General features: G+C 32.3%; 6 protein-coding genes across 12 annotated transcripts in view; 3 read left to right on the forward strand and 3 right to left on the reverse strand.

The window, feature by feature from the left end:
* Positions 1-4,330, forward strand: LOC135846256 (E3 ubiquitin-protein ligase XIAP-like). Its single transcript, XM_065365247.1, has 10 exons — positions 1-628; positions 700-850; positions 953-1,225; positions 1,350-1,537; positions 1,626-1,770; positions 1,850-2,119; positions 2,202-2,374; positions 2,448-2,543; positions 2,633-2,774; positions 2,857-4,330. Exons 1-10 carry the CDS (start codon positions 596-598, stop codon positions 3,072-3,074), a joined length of 1,689 nt encoding a protein of 562 aa, XP_065221319.1. The 5' UTR covers positions 1-595; the 3' UTR covers positions 3,075-4,330.
* On the reverse strand, positions 3,396-11,739 carry LOC135846258 (regucalcin-like). 3 transcript variants are annotated; one of them, XM_065365251.1, is made up of 6 exons: positions 11,598-11,739; positions 4,940-5,096; positions 4,413-4,631; positions 4,113-4,331; positions 3,892-4,016; positions 3,396-3,812 (listed from the first exon to the last, which is right to left on the reverse strand). In XM_065365251.1, the coding sequence occupies exons 2-6, from the start codon at positions 5,094-5,096 to the stop codon at positions 3,567-3,569; spliced, it is 966 nt and encodes a 321-aa protein (XP_065221323.1). In that variant the 5' UTR covers positions 11,598-11,739; the 3' UTR covers positions 3,396-3,566. The 3 variants fall into 3 exon arrangements, with proteins under 3 accessions (XP_065221323.1, XP_065221324.1, XP_065221322.1); XM_065365252.1 differs by lacking the exon at positions 11,598-11,739 and adding an exon at positions 9,104-9,203; XM_065365250.1 differs by lacking the exon at positions 11,598-11,739 and adding an exon at positions 5,616-5,926.
* LOC135848340 (ester hydrolase C11orf54 homolog) lies at positions 8,436-10,130 on the forward strand. The gene is made up of 7 exons (XM_065368239.1): positions 8,436-8,448; positions 8,567-8,752; positions 8,860-9,035; positions 9,149-9,316; positions 9,398-9,494; positions 9,587-9,753; positions 9,828-10,130. The coding sequence occupies exons 1-7, from the start codon at positions 8,436-8,438 to the stop codon at positions 10,011-10,013; spliced, it is 993 nt and encodes a 330-aa protein (XP_065224311.1). The 3' UTR covers positions 10,014-10,130.
* Positions 11,361-18,904, reverse strand: LOC135846257 (regucalcin-like). Its single transcript, XM_065365249.1, has 5 exons — positions 18,770-18,904; positions 13,745-13,907; positions 12,859-13,281; positions 12,644-12,756; positions 11,361-12,365 (listed from the first exon to the last, which is right to left on the reverse strand). The coding sequence occupies exons 1-5, from the start codon at positions 18,860-18,862 to the stop codon at positions 12,117-12,119; spliced, it is 1,041 nt and encodes a 346-aa protein (XP_065221321.1). The 5' UTR covers positions 18,863-18,904; the 3' UTR covers positions 11,361-12,116.
* The window catches only part of LOC135846254 (uncharacterized), a 22,916-nt gene continuing 13,938 nt past the window's right edge, over positions 11,620-20,597 (forward strand). Inside the window, exons 1-4 of one of the 5 annotated variants that reach the window (XR_010558931.1) lie at positions 11,620-11,683; positions 12,595-12,761; positions 13,615-19,265; positions 19,364-20,476. The gene's annotated coding sequence lies outside the window, so the exon portion shown is untranslated. Of the gene's footprint in view, positions 11,684-12,594; positions 12,762-12,863; positions 13,460-13,614; positions 19,266-19,363; positions 20,477-20,597 lie in introns of those variants that run through there. The other 4 variants (XR_010558929.1, XR_010558930.1, XR_010558928.1 and 1 more) reach the window with 4 other exon arrangements.
* LOC135846259 (regucalcin-like) overlaps positions 19,597-20,597 on the reverse strand; it is a 7,549-nt gene continuing 6,548 nt past the window's right edge. Inside the window, exon 5 of the mRNA XM_065365253.1 lies at positions 19,597-20,023. Coding sequence (XP_065221325.1) covers positions 19,781-20,023 — 243 coding nt within the window. The 3' untranslated portion in view covers positions 19,597-19,780. The remainder of the gene's footprint in view (positions 20,024-20,597) is intronic.

Genomic DNA, 20,597 nt, shown 5'->3' on the forward strand with positions numbered 1-20,597 from the left:
ACGTAGTATGCAAAAATCAGTGAAATAAAAGTATTCATAAAATCGTCATTTTTACGCGAAATGATAAAAATTTAACACCAATCGATAGGGAATTTCATCGTCTTTAATTCGAGACCTCATGAAAGTTCATCCGAACCCGCGAACAATCGAAAAAGTTGCATTTTATACACGAATAATTGTATGCATACCTATGATAAGATAACATGTTTATCCCAAGCCAAGACGAAAAAACGTCCAAGTCCAGAAAAAAAAATTCCACTACACACCGCCACGGAAATGAATCTAGACGCTCGTGTTTTTTTTTAGCTTTTACGAGACGCCTTGCATGATTCTTGACAACGCTGCAGCGATACAGTGGCCATTCAGAACGTTCTTCGATTTTAATTGGTTCTCATTAAAACGTGTTTTCTTTTCTGACCAATGAACGACTTCTTCTCATCAGAGCTCTGACAAATAGAAAATTGCCCTCTTATCACAATAAGAAAAATGAAAATTTTGAATTTTAATTTTCGAAAAGCAAAAACAACAGGTTTTGTTCGTTTTTTTTGCAGAAGATTTGTTAATTCTGATGCTGTAGTGACGTATTATTTCATCAATGGAAGCAGTATTGGCCAAAAAAAGGATTAGGGTAACTGCATAATTCATCACTTCTTTCTAGAGTTTATCGAATCCAATTTTTCATTAATAGTAAAATTCCAGCTGTCGAGGGGTTCCGGAGATGCTAATGATGATATTCCTCGTTTCGATAAATATGTTACCGGAGAAGAACGTCTTAAATCTTTTGAAAAATGGTCCATTTCCGAAATCCAAACGCCTCTAGAACTTGTCGAAGCCGGGTTCTTTTATTCCGGTACTGCTCATTTTTTTTTTACATCAAGTGTCTTGTCTATTATTCAAACACTGCAGATATTAACAAATAACCAGGTTATTAATTCAATTTGTGCAATTATAGGACGAGAAGATGCAGTAGTGTGTTTTTCATGCGGTGGTGGTTTGTCGAACTGGCATCAATGTGTAGATCCATATTTTGAACACGCCAAGTATTACCCTAAATGCTCTTTTATTCTCAAAAAAAAGGGTAAAGATTTTGTAGAAAAAGTGAAAGAAACTGTGAAAGATGAATACACTGCAGAAGAAGCGCGGTTATCATCGTTCGCCAATTATTGGCCCATTTCAACGTTCAAAACGCCGAAAGAATTAGCGAAAGCGGGATTTTTTCACACTGGTTAGTCATTAGTGTAATATATTTCTTTACTAAAAGTTCAACTTCGAGCTGCATCGTTCATTAGTACATATAAGACATTTCCTATGTTTTATTTCGTGTTTTTAAATTCAATTTTTTTCAATAGGGGACAGCGACGAAGTTCAATGTTTCAATTGCGGTGTCACCGTAATGGACTGGCGTGTTGATGATGATGCCTGGTTCAAACACACTCGTTCAAACTCAACATGTAGGTTTGTTTTTGACGTAAAAGGTCCTGAATTTATGGATAAAGCGAATCAGGTCGAGTTACCAATTGAAAGATTGTTCGAAGAGGTACTTTAAATACTTACATAAATTGTAAATCTAAACATAATGAGCATGTCCATATCAGAATAATTTTTCAATTTTTTACAAATCGCAGGAGTTGGTAAGAAAAGGTAACGTAAAATTACCTATACACGAAAACTATAAAACTTACGAACAACGAATAAAAACGTATAAAAATTGGCTTATTTCACATAAGAAAAAACCAGAGGAGCTGGCTGCTATTGGATTATTTTATACCGGTAAACATGAAACGTACTTTTGAAATAGTCGATTGATTCGAGCCAAAATAAATATTAAACGTACCTACTGTTTTATTAGGAAAAAGTGATAGAGTACAGTGTTTCTATTGTAATGGATTACATTACTGTTGGAAAGTTACCGAAGATCCGAGCGAAGAGCATGCAAGATGGTATCCTATTTGTACATTTATTCGTGAAATCAGGGGTGATAAGTTCGTCGACGGAGTAAGACAAAAATGGAGAGAAATTTATGGGACGGAAGAAGCACGAGAAAGATCGTATAAAAATTGGCCCAATTCAGCTAACAAAACGCCAAAAGAATTATCTGAAGCTGGATTCTTCTGTACCGGTAAGTTTGCTGTTTTATTTTACTCTTCTTGTTGTATTTTTGTTGCATTCTAACGATCGATTAAAAATTAACTGTGTTACAGAAAATGATGATCAAGCACAATGTTTTTACTGCGGATTTTGGTATATGGATTGGGAAGTCTGCGATGATGCTTGGTTTGTTCACGCTAAACTGAACCCTTTTTGCGAATACTTACGTAAAATCAAAGGAGAAACATATGTGAATAAAGTAGAACAAACGTCATCTTCTCAAAAGGTATTATTTTTTTCTTTATGTGTAAGTGTTAATGTAACTTCCTTTGGATATTTATGTTTACTCGTTAACGCAGACAAATGAAAGAAGAAGAAGTTACAGTTCGAATCAACCTGTATACAAAGTTGAAGACGATGTCATTAAAGAACTTATGAATTCTTCAGTAGTCCAAGTGAGTTTTTCTTGCGAAAAATTATATAAGTACGAGTATATAATTGAAATAAAACCATACGACTCATTCATAATTTTTTTCCTCCGTAGACCGTTTTGAAAGTTGGTTTTGATGAATTTAAAATAAAACTCACTTTACAAAATTACTTGAAATACCACGAGTCGTTCAAGAACGTTAAAAACTTTTTTGCTGTGATTATGAATTCTCAACTAGAAGACCCCGAAGTATCTGGTAATGATTATACTTATTCACATAAGAATTCAGTATAAATGTTTTCTTGAAATTTACCCTGTTCTGTTCTTTTTATGTGCAGCATGCCTTCAAAACTTGAAAAAAGAAAACGATCGATACAAGGATGCAAAAGTATGTAAGATTTGCGAAAAGCAAGGTCCAATATTAATACTTGTACCTTGCGCTCACCTACTTAGTTGCTGTTCTTGTGTTGCTAAAAATTTAGAGCATTGCTTTAGTTGCAACAAAGAAATCGAATACAAACTAGAACTTTTTCGAAGAGAGAAAAATCTGTTCTAATTTTAACCAATTACTTGACGAATGGTATCGAATCTCTATATTAGTAATTTGGACTCTAACTCGTGCTAGTTGTGCGTATTTTCCTATTGTTTTTCTGATCGAGACGACTGACTTCGATGACATTTTCTATGTTACTTTCTGAGTTTTTTTTATATTCCTTATTTTTATGCCTACTTAAAAATAACTCTTATCTTGTTGTTGAATTAATTTGCCTCTTTTTTCTGTTTTATATATATGATATGCTTCTTTAAAAATATTTTGTTGATTTAAACGCTTTCAAAAGTTGAATCGAATTATTTAATAAATAATTTAATATACACAACAACTTAAATGAATTTATAAATCCTGATGAAATGGTAGACAACATAATACGTTCAAAAATCCTTAAAATTATAATCTTACGGATAGAAATAAGATGAAAACGAATGTGCAATATTTTTGTTCAAGTGTCGATTTACATCCGAATCGAATGAAAATGAATGAAAACGAATTTTATTTTTTCAAACCTGCTAGATTCACTCCAACTCCTTCGATTCCTTTAGTTCCTAGTCCGGTGACTTTGAATAAACACCCGGCGCTAGATTGCTCCTTTTTTTCTTCTTCGCTCAAGTCTCTGTGCATCGAGGTGACGTATAAATCCTCTACACTGGGTCCACCAAATGCTACGGAAGTTACTGGTTTGCTCGGGAAATCGATCACAGATACTATGCATTTGGTTTTTGGATTAATTTGATAGACCTGCGCGATCAGATTTGAATAATTTTTACAAAATAATGCGTTAAAAAGAGTTTCAAGAATTCATCAAGTTTCATCTTACCTGGCCTCCGTTATGTACAGCTATCCATAAATGGCCGGAAATATCAATGGTCATGCCGTCTGGGATGAGATGCGGTGCATCAAATGCATGACAATCGCGGAAATCGAAAATTACTCTTTCGTTGCCTATGTAATCAGAAAACAGATACGTGATGTAAATTGATGAAATACGAATTTATTAGCAAGTTTGAGCTCGAGTGAATAGCACGTGGGCTAACTTACTTAAAGTTATATTTTTTGAATCATAATCGTAACCTTTGACTTGACCACTTAACGAATCGATAAAATAGAAAATACTTTCGTCTAAACTCCACGTTAATCCGTTAGCAATTCCTAAACCACTTAGGAGTTTTTTAGTTGTCGAAGTCGATGGATCGTACGCGAATAGATTTCCAGATTTGGGAGGGAATTGACCGTCTTTTAATTTTTCTCCCATAGAACCTATGAATATAATATTTTAATGACTCGATTGAATAAATAGTTGACCTATTCAAAATTCAAAAAGTCTCGTTGAAATAATACCTGCAAAAATAACTCCACTTGGACTAACTTTACCATCATTCAATCGTACCGCTGGATAATTTTCTTCTAGCACACGTAAAGTTTTGAAATTTTTCGTCGTATTGCTTACGCCGTTCCATTCAACTGTCGCTAATTCTCCCCCATATCCGATAAGAAAGGTATCTTCTGCACCTTCTATTGGTACAATAAAAGTTACGGGTTTCTTATCATTTATGGTTTCTGTAAAACATAAATCAAGTACATGAGAATTAAGCTATATGTAAAAGTATACGGATTTTTTGATAGGTCTTTTATTTAGAAATTGATAAAGAAACGTGTCTTTTAATCGAATTGTATTGAGAGCAAACAAAGTACAAATTATTTCTATCAATTGTAAATACATTACCTATTGTAAAAGTTTCATCGAATTTTTATTATTTTATAAGCATTCAGTGAACCGTGAAACGGTATTTTCTGCGATAGAGGATTTTATTTTGTTACTGTCGTATACTTATATTTAAGTACTAATTACGAGATTAATAATTTACCGACTACGGCGCTCGTATGCAGATTACTTTCTGGCAGATATTTATGAATTTCGGAGTTGTACATGTCAACAAAATATAAAGCTTTGGAATTACTATCCCAATGGGGTCCTTCGCCCAATTCTAGAGGTTTAGTGATTCGGATCACCTGAGGTGACATCTGAAAATGAAAAATTACCAATAATTATTATCACTTTACTCGCATGGTTACATTTATTATTTCAACTAGGTAGATACTTTTTTCGTTGGTAATAAAAAAAATTAAAAATGAAGATGAACAGCTCTAAAGTGTGATGATGAATTTTAAACTTGGATGGATAGTTTGAATCATTTGAGTATTCATTTCACTTGAAATTTGAGAACATGTATCAATGATTGAGGCCCAGTACTGGACCTAATATAATTAGAGGATGTGTAGGTATTCAGTTTAAAAAATTGTACTTTATAGCATGTTTTATAATTTATGCAAGCATTATTTAAAGCCAAATATTTGCCATATTTTTCAAGTTGTCAGCAGATAGAATACCTACCAAAGTGATATTAATTTATTTCGTTTTTTTTTATTTTTTATTTTTTTTATCAATCTATGTAGGTTAAACTTATTTCATATTTGTTTTGTTATGAACAATTCTTATTGAAAAAGTAGTCATACAAATTGAGTATTCAGATAAATGCTTACTTTGAATTTTTTCTGAATGTCAGTCATATCGATGTCAACAATTGACACAACTCAAGAGTTAACTGCGAAGGTTTTTTCCCCTTCCGTACGAACAAATTACACATTAAACGAAAAGTACCTACTTTGTGAGTCGTGTAAATTTATACTAATCAAGTACAGCTCATGAGCTCACCGCGTATGTACACTAGTCACAATATTATCAGCGAATTTAATAATCATATAATCTACTGCCATAATAGTGTGTCTTACTATTCAATACACCGGCATCTCACCTACCAACATAAATTTCATAGCTCTCGAAATATGTACTGTACTAAACAAATATAACAAATTTCCACATCTAGGTATACCCTACCTACAGTCGAAGGTATTCATTTATGTGGTAATTAATGTAGAAATTATTCCGTATGTTTGTTCAAAATTCTAAACCATTTTACTATGTGTATCTACTCGCGCAAAAAATTAACAATTACTTCTAATTAGGAAGAAAAAACGTGAAAAACTAAATAATTAACCGTGTCATTGATTTTGTTTTGTGAATACATCTTTTCAGGTTCATTGAATGTTTAATTATATTTTTGAATGCTCTTGCTGTTTTATGATCTATTGAACAGCAGCTCTTGAGTTGATTGTCGGCTACACCTATATAATTATGTTGAGTTTTATCTATTATAGGTGTACGGTTTCATGGGACGGTTTGGTAGGCTTTGAAAGATTGCATTTCGCGATTATGTAATTTAATGTGATCGTTACAACAGCGATAGCGAATTAAATCGCTTGATGGAAGTTGAAAAATTCAAATAAAATTTTGAAATGATGTCATAGACCATTTAAATGCGCGATAACGTTTGGTACGAATATCCGAGTATTATTTTTGATGTTACGAGTAAGGAAAATTTATCTATCACATTTTGCGAACTCGAAATGATTTCATTCGGGTTTGATTCATATCTCATTATCTTATTCGCCGAATGATTCGATCGAAATACTAATTAAGTAGATAAGATGTTCATTAAACCCTAAACCATTGGCCGATCGTTAATTCTTTTGAAAGCTAGGTAAAGGCAAAAGGTATAAGCAAACGTTGAAAAATATTTTTTTAAATCTGTCAAAAAAACATTAGCAATATTCCCCGTAATTCTGGTCGTTTGAGTTACAATTTTTGTTTAAAATATTCCAAAAATAAGCATTCCAAGGAGAAAATTGGATGCCTACCTACTTAAAATCACACTACTCCGATGCGAAATTTTTATGCTCTACAATTTTCTTCCTCGCTACTTGTTTTATTTTATTTTTTCGTTACTTCAATTCTTTATTCGTTTTTTTACGAAGAAAAAATTTTAAAAGTCTCAATTCATCATCAACAATGTATTTAAAATAAATTTTCAAACTTCTACTTCAAAAAAAAAAAAAAAAACTGCTGGAAAAATAAATTACATTTTTTCCACTGCTTGAAACCGCTGTGCTCCATTTTTGAATTTTTTCCTACTTCAAATAATTGATTATTTTAAAGAGTGAAAATCTTATCAACTGCAGAGTATGATTCATTTTTCGCTGGGATACCTCATTTTTGAAATACATATTTTGAGCAGAAATAGGTAAGTTCAATGTTATTGAACGACACATACTGCTTCATAAGACCTTAGTAGGTACCTAATACAATGAAAATGTTATCTGGAGAAAAGGACAAAGGTACATGTACAAAGATCTAGGGATTGATAACACCGAAACCATTTGGCGAGGCCCAAATGATTTTTTTTTCAGGTTCCGGGTTTCGTGTATTTATCTTATCACAAGAAACAATTTTTTCTATGTATTTAAATTCTCTGCTAAATATTTATTTTAGCTTTACAAAGAACAATGACATCGTATAAAACTATACGCAAAGGTTACATTGAAATAAAATTCATCTGAATACCTATTATAGGTATATTATAATCTCAATGAAACATGTCGACAATTTTACGTTCAAAATATAGGTACGAAGCAAAAGAAAACAATTGAAAAATACAATGTAAGTATTATTTGCCTACCTGTTGTTTATTCCACAGTATAAATCCTGCAATCAATATGGTAATCGCGATGATACCGGTAAGGATAATTAATAATACTTTTTTGGTCAACATTTTAGCAAAGATTAAGTAAAATAGGAACAGTATTGAAAATAAATATACATTAAAAACCTAAAAAAAAAAATTAGCTGGTCTTAAAACCAGTTCGTTAACGCGAACCTTCACAAATTAGCTCTCTAGGTGCCATAGAATAGGCGAAATCATTTTTTTTTTAATTTTTCGCGTATTTTTTCAGGTTGGCGCTTTATTATTATAGATAATTCGACATTAAAATCCTAAAAAAATTAGCTGGTCTTGAAACCGGTTCGCAAAATCTGGAACTTCGCAGAAACATAGTATGCAGATATTCGTATTACGTAACAGAAAAAATCAAACTGATAACGTAAACCCTACCAATGACGATTTTCAGGGGCAAGTTAGGAAAGTTAGTCTTCCCCTAAAATTTCCCCAAAAATTCTGTTTTCCTCTCTTAATTTACAATTTTGAAAAAAAAAACAAAAAAAATGTTCAAATTATTTACAAATAAGTAATTTTAAGTTTTTTTTTTTTTTTTTTTTTTTTTGTAAATGCGCTGATAACAATTTTTGACATTTTACTGGCTGCTGCAAATTTGCAAAAAATGATTTCAAATTTTTTTCCAATTTTTAAAATCACCTGTTTTGAATCAAATGTTGATAAAAAATCATTTTTCAAATTGCTGCAGCTTAGTTGCAGTACTTATAGCGTTAAATATTTCATTTTGGATGAAATGAATCGAGTAGGTAAATACATTTTTACAAAAAATATCAAAATATGATTACTCTGTTGAATTTGGAAACTTTGCCATCGGAAGTATTCAAACTAGATCAGTTAGAACTAGAAGAAATAGCTAAAGGTTAGTAATCTTATATCGAATAATCAATTACCTATATAATTATGATCCAGCTGTTTTGTTTCTTCATTTATGTCATGTTTTATTTTTTCTAGGTGTAAGACCCAAACTATGCGAAAATTACGAGAATGTCACTGTTGAGGTGGTCGACTGTCCAGATTTAACAAAAGAACCTTTCAATTTAGCTGCAAAAGGTAATACTGAAACTAATTCAAATTAAGAAAAGGATTCCTAATAATTACTAATATGTAAGATGCTCACAATTTTTTTTTTTTTTTTTTTATTTTAATTACCTATGTAGGCATAAATGGAAACGTTTCCATCTTGGATGTGGGAGATATAACCTATATACGTCCGACCATTCAACGCGACAGAGCATACGATTTGAGGGGAATACCAAAAATGGTCGGAGACAAGGAATCATTCATTATTGGTGCCGGTGCTGGTCTATGGTGGTATTACGGTACCGCGTGTGAGGTCTATTTTATAATACACTACTACTCACATACGTTACCTACCAACCAGTTGATTAAATTTCAACGTACCTATATCGCGATGATGCTCATTTCATCAAAATTATATCTTTTCAGTTGATGATCAACGCAGTAGTTACAGAAGACAATGTAAAAGTACCTCTTTCTCGAACAGCTAGAATAGTCAAAGGAAAAGAAAAGCCTGTAATTGATACAGTACCAGATACCGAACCCGGTTTTAGCTTTATGGCTCAAATACACAGTTCAAGAGGAGAATCGGGAAAAGTATGCAGAATGATCATTAATCAAAGCAGTAACAATTATCCAAGTTATCTAAAGCTATTCGCAATTCTTTTGTTTAAATAGGTAATTAAAATACATTGCCAAAAAAGAACCGGCGAGAAAAATTTTCCGGTAGCGGTTCAAGATGCATTGAAACGATCTTTTCCCAACTCAGCCTTAGGTTACTAATTAATCTTTCAAAATTTATTATCATCGAATTGTATTTACTTATTTTTAGATTCTGTTCTGCAAACTTTAAATTCAACTTTATAGGCCTCGGCGGAGTCATGATGATTTTAAAGGGTAGAATTCGACAACACGTACAACCAGAGTTTTCCCGTTCGCCTTTAAATACAGACGAAGATGAAAAGAATTGGTTAAAATTTTTCGAAATGTCATCTCCGTTGACAGCTATCGGAACTATTCTTACCAAAGATCCGGTAATGTTTAAAAAGTTCATTATAAATATGAAATTATGATATAAAAACTAGTCCAATTTGTTTTCTTTTCGTAGGGTTTAGATGTGAGACTCCTACATTTCCACAGTTTTAGTGAAAATGAAGGTGGACATTATCACAATGATGTTACACCGGAAGATGTCGAGTATCTAGCTTATTTTTCGTTAGCCAAAAATTTATATAGAGTTGATAGAAAATTAGACAAAAAAGAAGGATTGATGAACGCCTGGTGCAATTTGTAATTTAAAAATTTAATAATTACTCGTATTATTGGTATTAATTCAGTATAATTAAGTGTTCAGAAGTAAGATGAAATTGTTTTTCATTTTATCAGATCATCTTTATGGATATTGAAATTAATTTATAGAAATAAATGCATGATAAGTATGTTACTAGATGAATAAAAAAATGTTTAAAGATCGAGTTCCTTGTTAAAATAATATAGGCAACTCTTCGAACAAGTTTCTAAAATCAAAGTTCATCAAGTTTGATTTGGCAACACTGCAATCAATTTTACGCGGTAAGCATTAGTGATGGCAAACTATCGATAGTTTTTCAATAGTATCGATAGTTTTTTTTAACTATCGATAGTTTGACCGATAGTTTTTTTTAAAAGTATTGAAAAAACTATCGATAGTTTTTGGATGCTATCGAACTATCGAAAATCCAATGTTTTATTGAATTTTTAACCAAATTTTTGTAAAAAAGGATCGCTATTGCTCATTTTTTCAATAAAAAAAAGTAATTGTTTCTTTTTTTCTCTCTCAAAATGATGTCCCTTGATTTTTTCAGATAAAAAACGTAATAATGAACCTCCAAACTCGTGGAATCACATCCATTATCAGTTTTTAATGAAAATTGAAAACTATCGAAAAAACTATCGATAGTATCAATAGTTTTTGTTACTACCGAAAAAACTATCGATAGTAAAAACTATTGAAATTTTCACTCGAAAACACTATCGATAGTGAAAACTATCGACCGTTGCCATCACTAGTAAGCATGAGCATTATCAGTAAACAAAATGAAATCCACTGTTCGTTTTACACATTTGGTTTCATCTTTAAAATAGGTACTTCTATATTAATTCTATTACTCGTGTGTTTTACGAAAAAGAAACTAGAACCAAGTAAGTTTTCAATCAAATTAGAATTTCCAAAGAAATAAATTTCAAAGTAAGTATTGCACTCAATTCATATAAACACTACATAAGCATTAATTGATTGCTTATATGCAACAGGTACCTAATCAATATTATTGATCCCTTGCTGACGTTCGAAAAAGGAAGTCATTATTTATTGAAGAAGTACTGGAATAGAAATGTCGAGAGGAACAAAAGTACATAAAGCTTTCGTTCGCTGATAACATTCTACCTACGCCTACTTTATAAAAACTTATTATATCGTTTTAGAAGCTTCCATCATCATCTCTTGCATTCTACGAACCAACTTTATTATACGAGAAATACCTAAACCGAGGAAACTACACACTCATCTTAACATATGTCCAATGACGATATATGTATAAGTGTATTCATATTCACACATGATCAATGATTTTTCCCTATTCAAGGTAAATATCGATCGCTGTACCTCATTATCACACGTTTATTAATTATTAGAAACGACACAAAGTTATACATTACTTATGGGTGTGTTTTAAAACATTGCATTATTTTTGGTTTTTCTTACGTTTTTCAGATTCACTTTTCTTAATTTATATAAACTCATTTATTACAAAAATATGCGTATAACTAGTAGGAAAATGAATTACTTATAATAATATTTCTGATATTTATACAGTAGGTAACCACGAATGAAACTTACTTTACGTTGTTTTACTTTATAGTTTCGCTGTTTTGGAAAGAACAATCGAGCAATACAATTGGATTATAGTAGCTTTTACATTAAACGTAAGTTCATCACTTATTCGTTAATATTTCATCTTATTTGATATCACAGTTTTAAAAAAAAGCTTCAACGAACACGATTAATGGACGAATCTTTCTTCTAAAGCGATTGTTTCATCGTACCGCAACAAACCAGAAGAAATACTACTATCGATTTATAGAGAGCATGCTGAATCTAACACGACGAACTTTTCCCCCGCTGTACTCAAGGTTAAGCGTACCAAATTATCTTCCATTGATTACGTCATAGCGTAATAAAATAATTCCCTCGGTAGTCAGATGGTCTACCTACTTAATAGCTAAGCTCTTACACATGATTCAGGATTCACAATACATACAATATACACGTAGGAAAAATGTTAAAATCAAAGTATAAATTAATAAATACAAAGAATTAAAATTAGTAGGTACGAGTATAGGTAGGTATGCAGGATGTTTATTGCAAGTATTGAGGGTCTAAGTCGAATGGAACTCCTGCTCTGCCTGTAACTCTGAAATTGGACATTCGGAAAATATATCCCGAATGCGGATAATCCTTTTTCTGTTGTTCGGTTAGTTTATAAGCTCCGCTAGTGATGTAAAAATCGCCCAATTCCGATCCAACGAATGCGGCTGAAGTTATTTGTAAGGCGTCTAGTTCTATTTTTTCGAGTACTTCGCGAGTTTCGGGGTTTATACGAAGGACCTGTTGACAAATGAAATAGGTATAATTTATGATGCTTGTAACCTCGAGCAATGAGATAACGAAAGTGATTGAATGGCTGTGGAGTGTTTGAAGACGACCGTAAAATTCAGAAATGAAAAATGCTAGCCTAAAAACGAAATCAATTGAAATCTTGAAAATTCCAATATTATTAGGCCTACGTGAACGTCTTCACAACTTCTCTCATTTAATGAAATGTGTGTTCGAACAGGAGGTGAGGCAAGAAAATAGGTATTGGAATTTAATCCACATTCACTCACTTGATGTCCATTGAAAGCTGTTACCCAGATCATTCCTTCATTATCAATTGTCATACCATCGGGTACTCCTGGAACCCTTGCTTCAGTGAAATTAAATATCAACGCTCGATTACCTGAAGTAAGTAATAATTTGTTATGAATTAAACATCTAGAAGAAGTATTTTAATATTTATATTATTTAATGTAATAATGAATTTGGTTTTTATTTCACTTACTCAAGGCATCTGTCTCTTTATCGTACGAAAACGATTCAACGGTGTAAGCCAAAGAATCAATGTAATAGAATTTCTTAGCATCGGCGCTCCATTGCATACCATTTGATACGCTAACATCACTGAGGACTTTCTTACATTTGAGAGTTTTACTACAAGCGTACAATCCTGCCTTGTTTAAGCTAAAATTGCCATTTTCAAACGGACTATGCGTTCCAACAAAAAGCGATCCTGATGGACTAACTTTGCCTTCGTTGGCTCGATATACATAGTTTCCAGGGTCTATGTTAGCGACTTCAATTGGAGTTACTGGGGTCGTTTCGTTTGTTCCGTTCCATGTGATTACAGCTAGATTTGATCCGTAACTGATTATGAATTTATTCGTCGTGTTGACTATTGGGATTATGAATGCTAGTTCTCGTTCACCTGAAAATTTTTAGCAATGAATATGAAATAAGATAAGAGCTGTACAGGGGTGTATTATCAATTTTTGATATCAAGATCAAACTGACATGAGATTTCCTTCAACTACTAAAAATCTATTATTAATTTTTCTGTTAGTTCTTCGATTTTTTTTATGAAAAAATACAATTTTTTTAGCTCCTGCGGAAGTAATCATTTGCAACTCGTATTGCATGAAACATTGTTCACGAGTGTGAATTAATTTGACTAAGTTCTGTTTGAAGGAGCAGAGGTACTTATGAGAAATATATGTACCTTCTATTCAATAATTCAGATCATTTTGGTGTTTTTTTTCAGAAGACATGATTTTAAAGTTTGGATTTTCATCGTCACAAGTATGTTAAGAAAATTTTAATTTCAGTACAGCTTCGTATAAAAAAATAACCTATTCTGATTTAAACAAATAGAGTGAAGCAAGATGTCTTACCGACTTTCGCAAATGTATGCCTCTTCTTTTTTGGTTCATATCTATGAACTACTGAATTATACACGTCCACAAAAAAAAGTGTTCCCGTTCCTCGATGTGGGTCCCAATGTGGTGCTTTTGGAAGCTCGACTGGTCCTAAAATTGCAACTGGTCTGTAATCGTCCTGAAAATTGAACGATATAAAACTGATGAATTGGATCGACGTTTAATTATATGGAGGAGGTTAATGATTGTTTATTGTTTTCTGTTCGTATAGAAGTATCTACTTGCACAAATCAGAATCATCTGAACTATAGTCAAGTGTCAGGTTCTTTGTACATATTTTTATCAATCGAATGATTAATTATCATTGATAAAATTCATTGCACGTGGTCCTTCTATACTTTCATATTCTGTAGAAAAAGCGCCATTTGCATCATCCCGGGAATTCCCAAACCAGTTTTTCTTAAGAAATGAGAACAACATAATTCTTTATTACAGCTCCATCGTCACTTCTCATATTCTTCATCACAACCTCATTTCAGAAAGCAAGAATAAAATGAGATCGTATTAATTTTGCGCACACAAAGCACTTTTTTTTGAATGGGGAAAAACTGAGGCCCTTTTTTTAAATGAGAAATGAAATTAGTGGGTATTTTCAAGGTTCAATCAATCAAAAAAAAAAAAAAAAATCAAGAAGGACTGAACGATTGAATTTTCTAAAATTGTCCTTTATTTTTCTATTTGTTACCTTTTTTATCGTCTTTATACCTACTTTTATTTTGGCTAGGAAACTATCTAACAGAAAATGAAGGATCTTACGGAAATTTGAATTTTTCAAAATTGTCCAAAAATAACACAAATAACACAAATGGGTAAAAAAAATTGAATTCCCATTTCACGTTTATAGACCAAATTTTTGCATTCGTGAGAATTACCTATGTCGTAAATATTATTTAAATGCCCTAATTTTTTGAAAGAAAAAAAAACCTCAAAATTTCGAAATGGGCAATAGGCAGCTAAATTCATTTTTAGGTAACATTTCTACAGCCAAAAACGTGTACTGGGCATCGTTTTGAATACTCCTTTGACATCATTTAATTTGAAAGAGTAATTTTTTAGGCAAATTTTCTTGTCAAAAAAATGTGCTAAAATGTCAAAAAAAAGTGATTGGACAACTACAACTCTGAAAATTTTCATCTAGGTTCTAGGTCATATTCTTACTACCAGTATCATTGTTGTGCTTGGAAATTTGAAGGATTTCTGTCGTGAAGTCTGCCGGAGACTCTAGAACTGCTCAAAACGGTTTAAAACCATTTCCAATCGATTGGCAGGTCGAAAATAGGGTATATGGTATAGGTATCTAAAATTTCAGCTTTCTAGATGAATTTGGTAAAATTCTGATTTTTTTCAATTTTTTCTCACTTTTTGATTTTTTTAATTCACCAAAAATTTCGACTCCGAAAACCTCTTAAAAAACATAATGTTGTCCCAATTCACCTCAGACGATGTTGAAGTTGGTCAAAATAGGTAAATAACTGGTTGTCCGAATAGTTCAAGAGCTATACCACTGCGATTGGGCCGAAATAACTGAAAGCTGGGGATAGTCTTAAAAGTTAGCATACATACCCCTATTTTGAAAACACTTGGTCTGCCGATCCGCAGCTGCTGCTTTGAAGCTCAGTGAAAGCTCGAAAGTTCAAAATTTTTCTGAACTTTCAGCTGAGAAAACTGATGGCTAAAATTGGTGCCTAATTATAGCATTTTTCGCGCTGAATCCGAATATATCGGTCTGCCGACCCATAAGTGCCGCCAAAGCCCCGCCAGACTGGGTCAAAAGGGGAGCAAATTTGACAAATTTCATTTTTTTGGGCTAAATTCTCATAAAAAGCTACAAAATCGGGTTAAAAATTATTTTCAAGCAGTTTAACGGAATGCTCTATGGCTAAAATGATTTTTAGGCACCAAAATTTTTCAAAATTTTCATTTTTTGGGGGGTGGAGCATGGGGAAGTATCAATGAATTCAGCAAATATGGCTTTGTGATGCATCAAAATATATGTTTTTTGGGTCGTAGAATTCAATGATGGCAATATTTTTCACATTGGAGGACAATACGGCCAAAAAACATATATTTTGATGTATCACAAAGCCATATTTGCTAAATTCATTAATAATCCCCTCACGCCCCACCCCTCGAAAAACGAAAATTTTGAAAAATGTTGGTGTCTAAAAATCATCTTAGCCATAGAGCATTCCGTTAAACTGCTTGAAAATAATTTTTAACCCGATTTTGTAGCTTTTTATGAAAGTTTAGCCCAAAAACATGAAATTTGTCTTTGCTCCCCTTTTGATACAGTCTGGCGGGGCTTTGGTGGCACTTGTGGGTCGGCAGACCGATATATTCGGATTCAGCGCGAAAAATGCTATAATTAGGCACCAATTTTAGCCATCAGTTTTCTCAGCTGAAAGTTCAGAAAAATTTTGAACTTTCGAGCTTTCACTGAGCTTCAAAGCAGCAGCTGCGGATCGGCAGACCAAGTGTTTTCAAAATAGGGGTATGTATACTAACTTTTGAGACCATCCCCAGCTGGTATAGCTCTTGGACTAGAATTCACCCCGACTTCAGGGTGAAGTCGGACAAATTTCAACTAAAAAAAAAAGATTCAAACAGGTGACCAACATTTTATTCAAAAATCACCACTTGTAGAAGAGTCTTGAGGCTTTAAAATGAGCCATCTCCCACTTTTCTATCTTAATAATCTAAAAAGTTGGAGCCAAAAAACCTGGAAAAACGGCCAACTTCACCCTATTTGCCAGTTCTCAAATTTTTTTTAATCTTTCAAAAAAAAACATTACAATATTTCCTGCAATTCTTGTCGTCTGAGAATTACTTACAGGAAATATTTCAAAAATATTTTTCAACAATTCAAAAATTTTTTTTAAAATTCAAAATTCCAATTTTTGCTCAAAGTATATTCCGAAAATGAGTATTCCAATGCGAGAATTAAGTAGGTACCTATTTAAAACCACACTTCTCCGATTAGAAATTTTTATGCTCTACAATTTTGTTTCTCTCTACTTGTTTGATTTTATTTTATTTTTTCGTTACTTGAATGTTTTATTAGTTTTTTTATTCTTTTATTTTTCAAAAAACCGTTTTTATGCGAAGAAAAAATTTTAAAAGTCCAAATTTACCATCAAAAATGTATCTAAAATGAATTTTCCAACTTTTTTTTTCAAAAAAAAAAAAAAAAACTCTAGGAAAAAATGAATTACATTCTATCCACTGCTGGAAACCGTTGTGCTCTATTTTTGAATTTTTTCCCTCCTTAAAAAATCGATTTTTTTATAAAAATGGAGTAGAGAGTGACAATTTTTATCAGCTGCAGAGTGTGATTCAAATTCAAATTGTATATTTGAGATACATGCGGCAGCAAAGCTGCCATTATATCACGTTGAGCATTACATAATTGAAAACTGTAAACATTTTTGATTACTTATCTACGTATAAGATACAATTTTCAGATTTAAATAAAATAAAAGGCATGATTAAAACATAAAAAGATGAAGATTTGAAACTATACATACAAAATCAAAATTCAAGCGATTATTGATCAGAGCAGCTAAGATATTCCTCCAGGGTGTAAAAAGCACTATTGATCAGCCATTCTTTGAGAGCAATTTTAAATTTTTTTGCAGTTGGCTGGTTTTTAACACTCCCTGGAATCCGATTGTATACTTTTGCTGCAGATGATACAGCACTACACTGGAGAAGTTTTGTACGGTGGTGGGGAGTTCTAAGGTTACCTAGTGATCTTGTGCTATATGGATGGGTAATTTTTGGAAAGGTTATAACCTTAGTATAAACCATGAGAGATATGTCCAAAATATATTGTGATATTGTAGTGAGGATTTTATTATCAACAAAGATGGGCCTGCATGTTTGTCTTAGAGGTATTTTATAAATTGTTCTTATCGCACGTTTTTGTAGTGTGAGAATTTGCTTGACATATGATGCATTACCTCCCCAAAAAACCACCCCATAGGCCAATGTAGAGTGGAATAGTCCAAAATATGCAAGTCTGAGAGTTTTTTGATTTGTAATTTGTCTTAGCTGAAAGAGTAGAAAGTTTATAGATGACAAACGACAGGTTAATTTATTAATGTATACATCCCATTTTAAATTGCATTGAACATCAACCCCTAAAAATTTTGCAACACTAGAAACATTTGGTAGAGGCGAGAGAGTTTTTGCTACCAGGTTGGCCTCCTTGGGGGTTACATTAAAAGGCACTGTCACTGTTTTTTCCAAGTTCAAGCTCATGCCATTTGCATTAAACCAAGAAATTAAGTTTTGGAGAACATGTTGTGTTGTTTTTAGTAGTGAGTCCCAGCTACTTATTTTTGAAATAGGTACCTATACATATTTTGAGCAAAAATTGGGAAACTTATTGTTATTGAACGACACATACCAGGGTACTTCATAAGACCTTAGCACCTAATTATGAGAAGATTATCTGAAGAAAAGGACAAATGGTACCTACATGTACAACTAATCTAGGCAATTTTTTAAACCAAATATAAACGAAATAGGCACGTGAAAAATTGCCTGAGAAATTTTCCGCCAAAAACATATTTGAAAAAAAAACTGCATAGATACCTTATTTATAATGATTTTTTTTTTAAATTGTCATTTTTCGCATTCAAATGTGTAATTTGATAACACCGGAACGGACCATGAGTCCAAGGACAACCAATGATTATAACCTGTTATCAACAGTCTAACCATAGTTCGGTAATATGAAATTGTATTCATCTTATCACACGAGAAACAATTTTTTCTATTTGAATTCACTGCTAAATATTTATCTTAGCTTTACAAAGAACAATGACATCGTATAAAACATATAGGTACGCAAACGTTACATTGAAATAAAATTCACCTGAATGCCTATTATAGGTATTATATTATAATCTCAATGAAACGTGTCGTACATTCAAAATAGACGAAGCTATTGAAAAATACAATGTATTATTTGCCTACCTGTTGTTTATTCCGCAGCATAAATCCAGCAATCAATATGGCAATCGCGATGACACCGGTAAGGATAATTAACAATACTTTTTTGGTCAACATTTTAGCAACGATTATAAGTAAAATAGGAACTGTATTAAAAATAATTCGACGTTAAAAACCTAAAAAAAATTTAGCTGGTCTTAAAACCGGTTCGCGATCGCTGGAACCTTCACAGAAACATAGTATAGTACAGATACTCGTGTCTCGTATTACGTAACAGAAAAAATCAGACTGACAACGTCCCTACCAACTTTACTTACACGTTAATTAAAACAAACACGTAAATTTAAAATCGCTACAGTGAAAAAGTCAGAGTCAGATAATTATTGAATATGAATCTACATACGTTAGGACAACTGATTCGAACTTTTATGTTATCAGAATTATTTCGCCGGCGCCGACGATAACAAGTAGCGAAGAAAAAAATGAATTCCGAGACGAATTCAGTTCGCAAATTTTTTAGGTATGTAAAAATTCAATATCACGTTTTGGAATGGCAATGGAAATCTGTACAGGAGAGATCTATTTTAACCCATGTGTCTTGTTTATGTTCGGTAACAGTTTATATATCGATGGCGTATGCTTTCGAGTACTCCGCTGCTAATCCCATTTATTTACACGAATTGCGGTATTCCCCCCCCCCTATAATGGCCCACCAAATTGAAGCCCAGTCTTACGACGAGCTATAGTTTATATACCTACTATGTAGCGTATGGTATGTTGGTCAACGTTGATGATGCTTTTTTTTAATATACACAAACGAAAATAGTTTTTCCTTCAATGAAACATTCCGATTACGTAATATGGCGTATATTTTATCCGAAAATTACATTTTACTAAAAATAAGACGTGTAAAAGCTCGTATATAGGTGTACTTCGATTTTGACGATTTTGGTATCACAGAAATTTTGGTAACGAAATGGAATTTGGATTTGAAAACTTGCGAGATGTAGGTAAATGGGGTTAGAAAATTTACAGCTATTTATTGTCTGGACAGAATGCTCGGCAGCGTAGACCTTTAATGGAACCTAGATTCGTAAGACGGAAGAAATAACCCGATTTTGGGTACCGTTCTAGTTCTTCTTCGGTTAATCTGTATCGTCCTGTGGTTACGTACATTTCACGTAGAAATGATGTGGCGAAACATGACGATGTGATTACGCTTGCTTCGAATTTCACTCGTAGTATTTCTTTTTTCTCGTGTTGACAGACTCGAATCATCTGCAAATGATTAAGCACATAGGTATACAAATTTTTCAATTGATATATCAACAATTAGACATTTTTTTTTGTAACAGGCTCTATTTTTAAATTACGTATTTTGTTTTTCGATTTTAAAAATTGAAATTTTTGCTCAAAATATTTTTAAAGATTGAAAATATTTAGAAATTGGGTAAAAATTTTGTTACCTCGTAATTAAAATTATTTAAAAATATTTCGTCTCAGATGTAACTACTTGATTTTTAGTTGAAAATCCCCTCCCCCCCCCCCTAAAAAGAAATTTAAGCTCGAAGGCGTTTCTAGAACCTCAAAAATATCAACTTTTGAATGTAGAACATTTCTTCCAAAATAGTTTGAGTGGCTTTGCTTTGCTTTTTCATTTTTTAAAGTTTTTTTGTGTGGTTTTTGTTTTGCTTTTTTACGCATAAAAATGGTAAAGTTTTACAGACAAAATTTTCTGAAAAATCTTCATAACTGTGATGTAAGTACCTAATTAGTGTATGAAAATAGAGAAGTAAACTTGAAATTGAGCGAAGTGAGAGTAAAAATTTTCCTAAAAATGCATAGTTTTACA

This window comes from Planococcus citri, chromosome 5 (assembly GCF_950023065.1).
Source record: "Planococcus citri chromosome 5, ihPlaCitr1.1, whole genome shotgun sequence".
Lineage (NCBI taxonomy): Eukaryota > Metazoa > Arthropoda > Insecta > Hemiptera > Pseudococcidae > Planococcus > Planococcus citri.

Coding starts and splice junctions, on each gene's coding strand:
- LOC135846256 (XM_065365247.1), top strand. CDS start 596: ATGGAAGCAGTATTGGCCAAAAAAAGGATTAGG. Junction 629..699: donor TGGCCAAAAAAAGGATTAGG/GTAACTGCATAA, acceptor GTAAAATTCCAG/CTGTCGAGGGGTTCCGGAGA. Junction 2,120..2,201: donor AGCTGGATTCTTCTGTACCG/GTAAGTTTGCTG, acceptor ACTGTGTTACAG/AAAATGATGATCAAGCACAA.
- LOC135846258 (XM_065365250.1), bottom strand. CDS start 5,642: ATGACTGACATTCAGAAAAAATTCAAA. Junction 5,097..5,615: donor ACATTCAGAAAAAATTCAAA/GTAAGCATTTAT, acceptor TTTCATTTTCAG/ATGTCACCTCAGGTGATCCG. Junction 4,017..4,112: donor TTCAAAAAATATAACTTTAA/GTAAGTTAGCCC, acceptor CTGATTACATAG/GCAACGAAAGAGTAATTTTC.
- LOC135848340 (XM_065368239.1), top strand. Junction 9,036..9,148: donor ATTACGGTACCGCGTGTGAG/GTCTATTTTATA, acceptor ATATCTTTTCAG/TTGATGATCAACGCAGTAGT. Junction 9,317..9,397: donor CAAGAGGAGAATCGGGAAAA/GTATGCAGAATG, acceptor TTGTTTAAATAG/GTAATTAAAATACATTGCCA.
- LOC135846257 (XM_065365249.1), bottom strand. CDS start 18,862: ATGTTGACCAAAAAAGTATTGTTAATTATCCTTACCGGTGTCATCGCG. Junction 13,908..18,769: donor TGCTGCGGAATAAACAACAG/GTAGGCAAATAA, acceptor TTCAATTTTCAG/GACGATTACAGACCAGTTGC. Junction 13,282..13,744: donor GCATACATTTGCGAAAGTCG/GTAAGACATCTT, acceptor AAAAATTTTCAG/GTGAACGAGAACTAGCATTC.